Source organism: Hyperoodon ampullatus (assembly GCF_949752795.1).
Source record: "Hyperoodon ampullatus genome assembly, chromosome: 17".
Taxonomy (NCBI): Eukaryota; Metazoa; Chordata; class Mammalia; order Artiodactyla; family Ziphiidae; genus Hyperoodon; species Hyperoodon ampullatus.
This window is the reverse complement of record NC_136930.1, coordinates 73,424,788-73,437,603: the sequence shown is the minus strand read 5'-3', so window position 1 is coordinate 73,437,603 and position 12,816 is coordinate 73,424,788. Positions and strand designations below refer to the sequence as shown.

At 46.0% G+C, this 12,816-nt stretch overlaps 1 protein-coding gene across 1 annotated transcript in view; it reads left to right on the top strand.

The window, feature by feature from the left end:
* Positions 1–12,816, top strand: part of FAM135B (family with sequence similarity 135 member B) — a gene marked incomplete at both ends in the record, with an annotated part of 166,943 nt that overhangs the window by 74,489 nt on the left and 79,638 nt on the right. The window contains 2 exons of the mRNA XM_079722706.1: positions 6,589–6,659; positions 12,267–12,440. Of these exons, the coding sequence (XP_079578832.1) occupies positions 6,589–6,659; positions 12,267–12,440 (245 nt within the window). The remainder of the gene's footprint in view (positions 1–6,588; positions 6,660–12,266; positions 12,441–12,816) is intronic.

Below are 12,816 nucleotides of genomic sequence, written 5' to 3'. Positions count from 1 at the left end.
AATAAAAAAAAATCACTTGTACCTTAAAAAAAAATCAGATGTTTCAAAAGAATATCTGAAGTCTAAACTGTTTTTCTCACTCCCCCAGCCCCGCCTCGAATCCCCTTTACTGCATTCCAGCTGGCCATTCCCTGCTAGAGTATCTTTAAAGATGTGGACGTATACTCCTACTTTAGGAGAGCCTAATCAGAGATGTGTCCCCTAGGGGCATCCCCTACAGGCATTATAGCACGCATAATGACTTCTACTGGCCTTCTAATACTCCTCTCATGTCCTATGGCATTTTTTAAGTTTTATATTCAGTTGACTTTTAAAAAGAATATATTTATTTATTTATTTGGCTGAGCCAGGTCTTAGGTGCAGCATCCGGGATCTTTGTTGCTGCGCACGGGATCTTTAGTTGCGGCATGCAGGATCTTTTAGTTGCGGCATGCGAGATCTAGTTCCCTGACCAGGGATCGAACCCAGGCCCCCTCCATTGGGAGCACAGAGTCTTAACCACTGGACCACCAGGGAAGTCCCTCCCATGGCTTTTTGTCCACATCTTGTATGCTTGAGGTAGTGACGAGTTCCCCTGTGTGGCTCCATGTGAAAAGCTGTCACTGATTCTTCATTTATGAATCCATGCTTTCATCAAAGATCTGTTGAGCACCTACTGTGGGCTAGAGATAAAAATCATGAACAAGAAAATACCCCTGGTGTCTGAGAGCTTATGTTTTAACATGAGATCAGTACATCACCATGCAATCAAATAAATACATCCTGTATATTCTATTGCTGAGCCTTCCCACTGCTTCTCGCTCAGCTCACTCATCCATGAGATACACTCACAAAGATAATAAGAGTAGGAATTTTCACCCCTGTTGGAGGTCTTGTGAAACTACAGCTGGGCCCAAAGTGGAAGAGAACTCATGGCAGGCTCACTCTGCGAGACTTGATGCTGCCTCCTGATAGATACTCAGATTTCCAAGAGCTCAGCTTCAACACAACCTTCACACGAGATGGCGATTACCTCCTGGAGGGGAAGTGACAGACAGGAGAGCTCCCTGAGCTCAGCCAACACTGAGCCAGGCAGGAGGGGCCAGGCATCCTGGGAGGAGGGCACAGCTAGGACAAAGGCTGTGAGGTGGGAATGAGGAGGTGCTGAGGAGTCCTGCAGTGACTAACCCCGAGGTACCCAGCCATCATCATTGGTTGCTTTCCCTAAGTTCCCCCACACCTTCGTAAATCAACTCTTTTTAATGAACTGAGTGCATCATCTACTTCTTTACTGGACTCTGGTGGACACAGGTAGTTTAGGAAAAGATACTGGAGCTGGTTTTGAGGGTTAAGGGACTCCCAGTTGGGCTTCATGCACAAGCTCAGCTTCCCCGAATTCTACTAAGAGAAAGTCACTTGATTTCTCATGGGCTGTTGTCCTTTGGCACGTTGATCTCAGAGACCTTCCTGGGCAGAATGGTTGTGACTGGAGGCTGGGTTTGGACATTACTCAGGTCTCTTGGTCATTATTCCATCTTAATTCCATCAGACTCTTCCTCCTGCCCCTAACAGTTTGAAGCTTTTCAAGGTTAATGTTTCCCAGCACTCAAGTTTAGCGTCATGCAAGTTTGCAACAAGCCATAGTTCAGAGGTTGAACAGGGAGTGTGTTTGCCAGCATGGGTTGTAGTCTTGTACATATTTTGTACAAGACTTTGTTCATATGGTACATATTGTTTACTTCTGCATATAAAATCACTTATCTCTACAAGCTAATAATTTATTATTGTGTTGGGGGTAATCCATATGGCAGCAAACAACATTATCATTAATCATTACATCCAAATCAGTGACAATTAAAGTTAATTGGATAAGCTCATGAAAGCTGTATCTCTGGAATGCATGCATTAGCTCTAGTGAATGTCTGTTTATGGCAGCCAAAGCACCGTATAGCCAGTTGGCCAGAGTTCACGGTCTTGCATGTACGTAGCCATCAACCTGAGTGGCAGGCGTATACGATGCCAACACATCAAGCGTACCGTTTCCTGTGCTATGGGAAGTGCAGACGTGGAGAAGATTCAGTCCACACAGTTAGTGCCCAAGTAAATGTAAGAGATAACCATGGACAGAACTAATCACAGCTTAAGGCACAAATGTTTTCATAAAAGTTGCAAAGAATCCGGGAGTGTGGAGTAGGATAGGTATATTATTTATATACACTTTGTGTAACACCCCCCCAGAAGATTTGGGAAGGCTGACAAAATACACAGAATAGTAAAAGGGAAAAAATAGCAATAGAGTGAGCCAAAGTAGAGGAAAAACACAAAAGGGAACTAAAGCCTGAGTTAAATGTAACAGACCAAAATGCGCAAGCATAGTTCTGGACCTTTGCAGATGTTGGCCCACACATGCAGTGCTGAGCTTCCCAGCAGACAAGGCAGAGAAGATACAGTTATTAGCAACGAGATGCTTAATGTCCTGAAGAGGAAGAGGAACATGTTACATAAAATAATCTTTGTGGACAAGGTTGCATTTTTTTTTTTCGGTACACTGGCCTCTCACTGTTGTGGCCTCTCCCGTTGGGGAGCACAGGCTCCGGACGCGCAGGCTCAGTGGCCATGGCTCATGGGCCCAGCCGCTCCGCGGCATGTGGTATCTTCCTGGACCGGGGCACGAACCCGTGTCCCCTGCATCGGCAGGCGGACTCTCAACCACTGCGCCACCAGGGAAGCCCAAGGTTGCATTTTTTAATTGAAGTGTAATTGATTTACAATGTTGTGTTAATTTCTGGTGTACAGCAAAGTGATTCAGTTATATATATATATTCCTTTTCATACTCCTTACCATTATGATTTATTACAGGAGACTGAATATAGTTCCCTGGACTATACAGTAGGACCTTGTTGTTTATCTATTTTATATATAGTAGTTTGCATCTGCTAATCCCAGACTCTCAGTTTATCCCTCCTCCACCCCCTTCCCTTTTGGTAACCATAAGTTTGTCTTCTATGTCTGTGAGTCTGTTTCTGTTTTATAAATAAATTCACTTGAGTCATATTTTAGATTCCACATATAAGTGATATCTTATGGTATTTGTCTTTCTCTGTCTGACTTACTTCACTTAGTATGATAATCCCTAGGTGCATTCATGTTGCTGCAAATGGCAATATTTCATTCTTTTTTATGGCTGAGTAACATTCCATATATATATATATATATATATATATATATATATATATATACCACATCTTTATCCATTCACCTGTCGATGGACATTTAGATTGCTTCCATGTCTTGGCTATTGTGAATAGTGCTGCTATAAACATTGGGGTGCATGTATCTTTTCGAATAAGAGTTTTCTCTGGATATATGCCAAGGAGTGGGATGGTTGCATTTTTATGGGCTCCAAAAAGAAAAGCATTTCTCAACGTATGATTCCTAGATGCACCATGTCCTAGTCCCCTGGCAGTACTTTTTTAAAATGCAGATTCTTAAACCCAGCCCAGACCTAGCCCAGGCAGTCTGACCGCAAAGCCTGTGTTTGTGACCAGTATGCAGGCCTGGGGGTGGAGTTAGTGGACGAAGGGGTCCTTTAGGTGGTCAGGCCCATAGTAAGTTGGAAATAACGATAATAACTAATATTTGTTGAGAATGGCCTTTGTTCACACAGTGTGTTAAGACCTTTATGTGCATTTTCTTACATAGTCACACAATAGCAGTGATCTAAGGGGTAAGTGTAATCATTTCACCCCCATTTTACAGATGAAAAAACAAACAAACCTAGAGAGGTTGATTGGCCCAAGGTCACACAGATACTTAATAAATGGAGAGCCAAGCTTTGTACCCGTGTAGCTTGGCTTCCAAAGCTGCTTTCTTATCTCCCCAGCTATGATGCAGCTCAGGAGAGAAGTTCATAAAGGGGGAGAAGATACAAGGGTTACTGCTGTTATGAGCAGAGTTGAAATCAGCTAGCGTGAGACTGTACAACCCACAGCACAGATGAGACCCTAGGAAAGGCTCAAGAAGTGAGGAAGCCTTGACTGAATCTGGGCTTTGGAGCCACTAACTAGTTAGGCCTTGGAAGTGTCTTTCCTACAGCAAGTCTCAATTTCTTCATTTATAAGTGAGGCCAATATGTCTTAATTCACAGTTTCATCCACATTAAATAAGATAGTATATGACCGTGGTAGCTGTCCTGTGTAGTACCTGCTACATAGTAACTCTTCTGTAAATCCTAGCTGCTGTTCTTATTTCCACTACTATGTGAAACTGATGCCCGATGCTAAAAAAGTCATCTACCTGGGAGGTTGAGGTTAGCTGATGTAAGCTATTATACATAGGATGGATAAACAACAAGGTTCTACTGTAGAGCACAGGGAGCTGTATTCAATAACCTGTGATAAACCATGATGGAAAAGAATATGAAAAAAGAATGTATATATGTATGTATAACTGAATCACTTTGCTGTACAGCAGAAATGAGCACAACACTGTAAATCAACTATACTCCAATTTTAAAAAATCGCCCTTGAAAGGAAGCAATCCTTTTAACGAAAATAAGGTAGGGCAATGGAAGGGCATGCGTGCGTGAGTGTGTGCGTGTGTGCGCGTGCATGTGTGAATGTGTGTGTTTGGAGGAAGGGGCACGTAGCCAACAGCCAATGAAGAAAAATGAGTGGTTGGAGAAACCAGTGACTGCATTCTGGGGCATCTTGCAATTAAAGATTTATTGAGACATCAGTGAAGTCATAGCCAGGCTCCATCTAGCCACAGCTGATCTTGGGCCTGGATTTCTCTCCTTGTTCTAAAAAAATTGCAGCAAGTTTAAAACTGGAGCTTACAGCGAATTTTTGTTAAGTAGGCAAATGCATGCTTGGAGGTGGTTAGGAGGACTTGCTCTGCCAGTCTTATTTCCCAGGAACTGGTGACAAGAGGCTGTGTTGCTTGGGCTGTGTGTATGAAGCGGGGTGAGTGATTATGCAAAACAAAGCTAGGAGAGGAAGTTATTCATAGCGCTTGGATTGAGCAAAATGTTAACTTTTAAATGCTTAAAAAAATTTTTTTAAACAAATTTTAAAACCCTGGGGAGCTAAAGATAAATTCCATCCATATGTCTCTGCCTGAGCTATGCTTCACCAGGAACGTGTTTCCAAAGAGGCCTTTGGGTAAGAGATTTCCATCCCTACAGAATGAGGATATTCTTGCAAAGAAACAAAAAACCAAGGGGTGGGGGGTGGAGAAGAGCTTTATTTATCCTTTAAGACACACAAATACTTTCCGTGGGCCGGACCTTGTCCCTGGAGCTGGGGATCCAGAACGGATTAAGGCTAGTCTCTCCCTTAACGATACCGGATTACAGGGGATACTGGGTAAGAAAATGGCCCGGGGGGATTTAGTCACAGTCAGATGGATTTTGTCAGAGAGTCCCCTGAGCCCGATCCAAATGGAGCTTCTGAATGCCAGCCCAGCACGGCCAGATCCATGGATTGTTTTTTCAGAAGCTGGAAACCCGCAATGGAAATGTGAAATTGCCTGATGTTTAGATGTTTTCTACTTGTTCAAAACATTGTAAAAAATACTATCAGGACTAAACAAAAGGTGTCTGCAGCTAATATTTGTCTCATGGGCTTATAACGCAAAAATTATAAAGCTGAGACAATTTTATAGGAAGTGTTGAATGGTGGGATAGGAAAAAAAACAGGGTTTTGTGGGTCACAGGGGAGAAGGGGTCCATCCCGCGTGGCTGTGGGGAGGAGATTACGCCCTGTCACAGGCGTGCAGTACTTACCTGGGTTTCCTGAGTAGGGACATCAGCTAGATCTGGTACTTATTAGCAAGTGACTGTCCTGGAGGTGGGGATGAGGTGTTAAGTTTGGGAAAAGAAGAGGCGTGGGTTACCATCTTTTAGATGTACCTGAGAAACTGGCAGGTAGAACAAATAGATTCCGATGCTAATTAATGAAAACTGATTTTTTTTAAAAAAGCTAAGAATGGAAACAGTCATGGATAGGACATGAAATGCTGAAGTGTCTGAAAGCATAAATGGTTAGATGTAATGGATCTTAAGACAAAAGTGAAGGATACGCTTTCACATAAAGCTGAGACGCCTTAGGAACTGACTTGACTTTTCTGAGCATCAGCTTCCTCTTCTATGAACCTGAAGGATAGTGTCAGCCCCTCGAAGGTGCCAGCAGTAACACCACCTCCAACGTTTTCCCATCTCTAGACAAGTGGGGTTTCCTCTCTGCAAATTCACTGCTCCAACCTTTCCAAAGCACGTGCCACAGAACACTTCACTACTGCTTCAGAGGATTCCAGATCAAATCTGTTCTGGAAATAAGGCGCTCAAAAGTCCTGCAATCTAGAAAACTCACTTAACATTCTTTTCCTGCAAATTGGCTTTTCCCCAAATTTGACATAAATCCCTTCCTTCTACTGTCCATGTAATACAGGCACCGCATTTAACTAGAATTCCACAGAACATGCATGGAAATTCTGCTTTACACATAAATGACATTAATTTTGCTGTGAGCTCCTTCTTCTAAACTTTGGGAAACCGGCTGGCTACATGTTTCATTTGGACCAGTCCTTAAACTTTGTTTCTCTTCTAGGTGGAAGAGGCACTAAGTGAAGTCGATTTCCAACTCAAGGTGGATTTGCACTTTACAGACAGTGAACAACAGTGAGTGTCCTTGGAATCCTTGAATCATGATAATACAGTTTCCTTTGCCCAACACTTTTCCAGCCCTGAGGTATCCTGATGGCCATGAAACTCAGAACATCCCTTAGAAACCCGGTTCTTGATCAGCTACAGAAACGAGGGCAAGGCATATCTATGTGGTCATTTAGAGCTGCATGCATTTTAGGCAGGTAGCTCAGAGGCTGCAGGCACAGAGAACTCCTGACTTCCTGCTTTATGAACTGGCACCTTCTTATATCCGAACTCGCCTCCGTACACTTGCAATGCAGTATTAGTTAGCTCTTTAGATTAATGACCATATGAGGCTGCAGATCTCAAGGCCCCCTTCTGAATCAAAGGAGATCTGGCCGGGATCCTCAACTTTATACTACATATCTGCTATGATGTTTCAACTTTCTGAAAATTGAAAATCCATTGACGTACTTTGGAAATCCATCAGCTTCCTGCTTATCGGATTCAATAAGCAGGAAGCAACCCTCCTCCTTCTCATAACTTCTCCCTTTAAGCTGGTTCGGTGGCCTCTTCCTCCTACCCTGGGGTGAACAGTCGTGTCGCAGGCTGTTCTTTCATGTCATGAATAGATAGTCCTTTTTTCAGCTACGAAAAGTCCAGTCGAATGTATTACCAAAACTCCAAACTCTCATCCAGTTTATAACTTCTTTTCATTGACGCTGTGCCTTCGCTCCACTGCACCCCTGCTCCAGACGTTCTCGGGGTAGGAAACCCCCGCTGCAGCAGCTGGGTATGGTGAGCAGCTTGATACAGCTTCCTGTCTTCCCCCTGGGGTGTGTGGGTCTTACAGGGCCAGGCACAGGGAGGAGGGAGGAGATTGCAGGTGGGGCAGGGAGTCATACGTGATGGCTTCAGTTGCAAGCAGGGCTCTTAACGTGGTAGATGCTCACTCACCGCTTTCTCTGCTCTTGGGGTGTTCTTGTGCCTTCCATGGAGCTGTACCCATTAGGCGGTCTCCCTCTCCCCCAGCCTCTGCTATTCTTTGATAGAATGATGCCTCCTATGGTTGGGTCATTCACTCCTTGCAGGAAGCTCTTTTGGCAGGCTCTTCTCCAAGGAATGCACATCTGGCTCTTGGGAAATGGACATAAGCACTTTCATCCTCATCTCACACTGGTGGGGAGCCCCGCCCCAGTGCTGCTGACTCTTCTTTGGCCAGTCCAGCCACCCTCAGCTTCTCTCCTGAGGGCCTTTGCAGGATAAGTCAGGCACCAGGGCCTGTGTTCCCCCAGGGGGCACAGAGCACGCTCACATGAAGACTCCCCTCATGAAGCTGAAGGTGAAAATGGAGGCCCTTCTTTTCCATCTGTTCCATTAGCAGAATCTCAGCACAGTCTGACCACTTTGGGGAAGTAAATCCTCCCTTCTGATCTCTACAACCTCTTCAGCAAATGCTTCACCTTCTCCAGTGGAGAATGGAGACCAGGTGGCCAAGGGGCTAGTGCTGGCGGAATGGTTGCCCGACCGCTTCAAATTTCAGAGTCACTGTTAGCACTTTGGCTTCCTTCGCAAGGAGTGTCCCATCCCCGAGATGGGTCTGATTGTTATGGGAGTTTTCATAACACGGGGCATTGAATCAGAGGGGATCTGAACCACAGATGGACCACTACTAAAATGTCAGAAACCTGATCGTGTCTGTGCTTTGAGAATAGACATCTGCTGATGTGTATGTACTGTAGGTGGTCACGCCTCATCTCTGGGCTGGCCGGAGGATCTGTCCAAGGTCCTGCCATTGCGTCTGGGCTCAGCATCACAGATCCCTCACTCTTGGGGTCTTTATCTGGACCCCAAGCCCCTCTGGAAACCTGATTCTCTCATCACTTCTGCTTACCTCTTGGTGGGATGGTGGATGCTTGAGAAATCCCATCTTCCTCACACCATCTCCAGGACTTATTGTTCTAGCACCGTACAGAACTCAGAAGCCCCATAAGAGGCTGGCCTTCTTTCTAAGCTATAAACTCAGAAATGAAGTCCTCGTCTCTATTGCTCTCATATTCCCTCTCAACTATTTAGGGTTTCTATCATTCACTCATTTTATTAATTTTATTAACACCCCCTGCCCTATCTTCCTATGCCCCTTCATTCAGAGGTATTCATCCATAGCTCCATGGTAGACATTTCCATTTGATCACAGAACCCTGCCATTGATCCCAAACCCAGCCTGGAAGTCACCCTACCCAGCTCTCCAGGCAGCCTCAATGGTAAGTTATGGTGGACACAATAAATGTGACCTTCTTACTGTCAAAACAGTAGTTAATGGAGAGGCTGTGTACAGGAGATTGGCCCAAACAAAGTGTACGGAGTTCAGCAACAGGCTCTGTGCTCACTGACTATGAGAGACTGGGTGCATCCCTGCACTTTTCTAAATCTCAGTAGCCTCATTTATAAAATGGGCATCATTATAGATTCTGTACTTCATAGGTCTGTTATGAAGATTAAGAGAGATAATACCTAAGCCAGGCCAAAGGCACAGATCAATGTCTTCTTCCTCTTTGTGGCTTTCTAGATGCAGTTGGGGCCAGTTTCCATGTGTCACTTCCTCCCTGTAGTACAAAGCACTTAACAACAATCAGAGCAGAACGTTTTCATGGAGTATGCGGTTAGCTAATAGGAACAGGAAGCCAGAGGCTGGGGAAGAATTGAAAATGCCATATTTTTTCATTTTCATAAATTGGGTTTAAGGATGACAAGACATCTGTAGCACATCCTGGGGATAGACTTTAGGCTTTGAAACATGACCCAGGCAGTCAGCTTCTTTGTAACCGTTTAGGCTTGAGCAGGATCAAAATAGAGAAGCGTGGCATCTAACGTCAGGGGCAGAAGGGCTCTTGATGTCCATCTTGTCCAGGGGTTCTCAACGTGGGTGGGACAGTTCTGTTCCCCAGGGAAATCTGGCCATTTCTGGGGACATTTTAAATTGTGACACGGGGGGTGGGTGGCTGCTACTGGCTTCTAGTGAGTAGAGTCCAGGGATGCTGCTAATAAACATCCCACAATGCCCAGGACTGCCTCCCGGCTCCCCAGCAAAGCATTATTCAGCCCCCATATCAATATCACTGAGGGTAAGAAACGGTGCTCTAGTCTAACCTCACATTTGAACCTGCTACTCTGCAAAGACCCATGAACATGTGCTTGCACAGAGACAGGAGCTCACGTCTCCCCATTATATCCCATTCTGTCCCTGGACACTTCTGCTTATCAGGAAATTCCTCTTTACTTCAAGGGACAAGTCATCCTTTGTGCCTTCCTTCAGTTGCCCTCAAGTTCAGTCCTTGTAACCACGCATCAAAATTCTCAGTCTGGGGGCTTCCCTGGTGGCGCAGTGGTTGAGAGTCCGCCTGCCGATGCAGGGGACATGGCTTCGTGCCCCGGTCCGGGAAGATCCCACATGCCGCGGAGCGGCTGGGCCCGTGAGCCATGGCCGCTGAGCCTGCACGTCCGGAGCCTGTGCTCCGCAACAGGAGAGGCCACAGCAGTGAGAGGCCCGAGTACTGCAAAAAAAAAAAAAAAAAAAAAAAAATTCTCAGTCTGGATCGCAGTTCAGGTACACACGTCATCTCTTCCCCTTCAGTTGGACACCAGGGCTCTTTCTCTGTGTTTTGCATTTTTTGTTTGTTTGATTTTTTTTGCTGGTTTTAGTTCCTTTATAAGAACCCAGGCATTTTCCTCTCAGTGCTATCCAGTTTACCTCTATGATTTTTTTTCTAAAGTAAGACCTCCCCTTCCCCCAGAACTGAGTTGTTGTTTTTTTAAACATCTTTATTGGAGTATAATTGCTTTACAATGGTGTGTTAGTTTCTGCTGTATAACAAAGTGAATCAGCTATACATATACATATATCCCCATATCCCCTCCCTCTTGCGTCTCCCTCCCACCCTCCCTATCCCACCCCTCTAGGTGGTCACAGAGCACCGAGCTGATCTCCCTGTGCTATGCGGCTGCTTCCCACTAGCTATCTACTTCACGTTTGGTATTTTGTCTCCATTAATTAGCTCTATTCATTTCAGGGCACAAAAGAGCTATCATCTCCCTCATTCTGAATTCTTTACTCCTATTAAAGTGGCTTAAATTCTTGTTAACATTTTTGACATCTTTGCTACCCTGACATGTATTTCACCCCCTGTTGTCCAAGCCCTAAGGATAGTCCTATGATTTGCAGCAGCCTGTGTCTGAATGGATTCAAAGTAATTACGTGCAGTAGTGTAGAACAGACTGTGGAGTCAGACAGACCTGGGCCCAGCTTTTAGGTTTGGCCTGTGACTTTGAACAAATCAGTTATAACTCACGTCGGCTTTACCTCCTCATCGGTAAACGGAATTACATCAGTTAATACCTCATATGATTGTCGTGCACATTAAGGGAAAAAACGCCATGTTCAGTTCACAGTAAGGCCGCAATAAACAGTTGTCAGAATGATAGTGGATATGAATGTTAATGACTTCCTGAGACTCAGCAGAGGACACTCAGTGCCCCTCCCCATCAGGCTTCTTCCTGGTAGGAGAGGAGGTCATCATTTGTGGGCTATTTTGGGGTCACACTGGGCTCCGCTGATTTATTCGGCTCTTTTACCTGGCATTCACTTGCACCCAAGCTCTAAGCGACACGGATTTCCAGAAAGCAAAGCCCATTGGGTGGGGTCTTGGGAGTTTGCTCCCCTCACTGTCTTCTCTCTGTGTCTCTTGTCCTCATCTGTGGAGGAAGAAGAAGCTTCTCATCTGGACATCCTCCGAGCTCTCTGCTCTGCGCACAGAAGATGCTCCATCCAGGTTTCCCAAGGGGTCTGGTTCAGAGACGCCCAGAGAGCCTGAGTGATTGGTGTGCAGAGAAGGAGATGAGCCCTGGATGGCTTTTGTTTAGAGAAAGATCAGCCCCATTTTTACAACCAAAGACTCTGTTAGGCTTTGCTTAGCAGCTGGTCTATCTCTTGGGAATCAGACACATACCGATTACAAAACGCTAGAGAGAAGGTAGGGGAGTCCTTGATGAAATTGATCAGACTCTTTATTATTCTTTGGGGTCATTCATTTATTCATTCAGTCACGTATCCCTTTTAATAAGGAAATATTTGACCGACTTCTACAATATGCCAGATTCTAAGCTTGGTGTTAGGGATACAAAAATGAAGTCGTTACAGTTCTTGCCCTTAAGAGGTAGGAGTCTAGTAGAAAACACAGAGGGACAAAGGAAGTGCTGTGCTGGGCATCGGTGGGGGAAATACAAGAGCAAGCACGGAATGGGGGTCTGGGAGGGCTTCCCCGTTGAGCCTGGAAAAGTGTCTGGGCATCTCTCCTTCACTGACAGATGAGCTCCGTGTTGGTCATAGCAGAGTGTGAGCCCCAGCTCTGCTGAATAGCAGCTGCGTGCTGTCCCATGAGTTCTCTTCCCTCTCTGAGCCTCGGCTGCTTCATTTGCCCATCACAGGGAAAACAATTTCTACCTAGCAGAGTATTTGCGGGAATTGGGTAAGCCGGTGCAGGCACAGTGCTTGTGCATGGGTGAGGTTGCCTCGTGGACCCACCTGGCTGGCAGCAGGGACAACCTGCCACCACTCATGTGAGTCACTCGCTTGCCTTCCAGGCTGAGGGACATGGCCGGGGTCCCCGTCATCAGCAGCCGTGCTCTGGGCCTGCACTTCCACCCCCGGAGAGGCCTGCATCACCAGGTCCCCGTCATGTTCGACTATTTCCACCTGTCGGTGATCTCAGTGACCATCCACGCTGCCCTGGTGGCCCTGCAGCAGCCCCTGATCAGGTATGAGGTTACGAGCCCTGCTGTTACGGGGAGGCGGAGGGGCGCACTTTGGGTTTCTTGTTACGCTTGAGTCTTCCGTGTGGCTGAGATGCTGAGAGTTGGCCAGGAGAGATCAGCTCAGGCCAGAGGAGCTTCCCCCAGGCTCCAGGTTTAGGCTCTGAGCCTCACTGCAGGGCAGGGGAGAGATGGGCAGGGATGTTGGAGTGGGAGCCTCTGGAGTCCGGAGGACACCGGCAGGGAACCTTGGTGCTGAATGGGTGAGACCTGCTGCCTTCACCTGAACTGGCTTTTTTCTAAGCCTGTCTTATTAGAAAAGTCACCTAACATCCCTGAGACACACAGTCTGCATCCCTAAGCCAGGGACGCTCATGGGTCC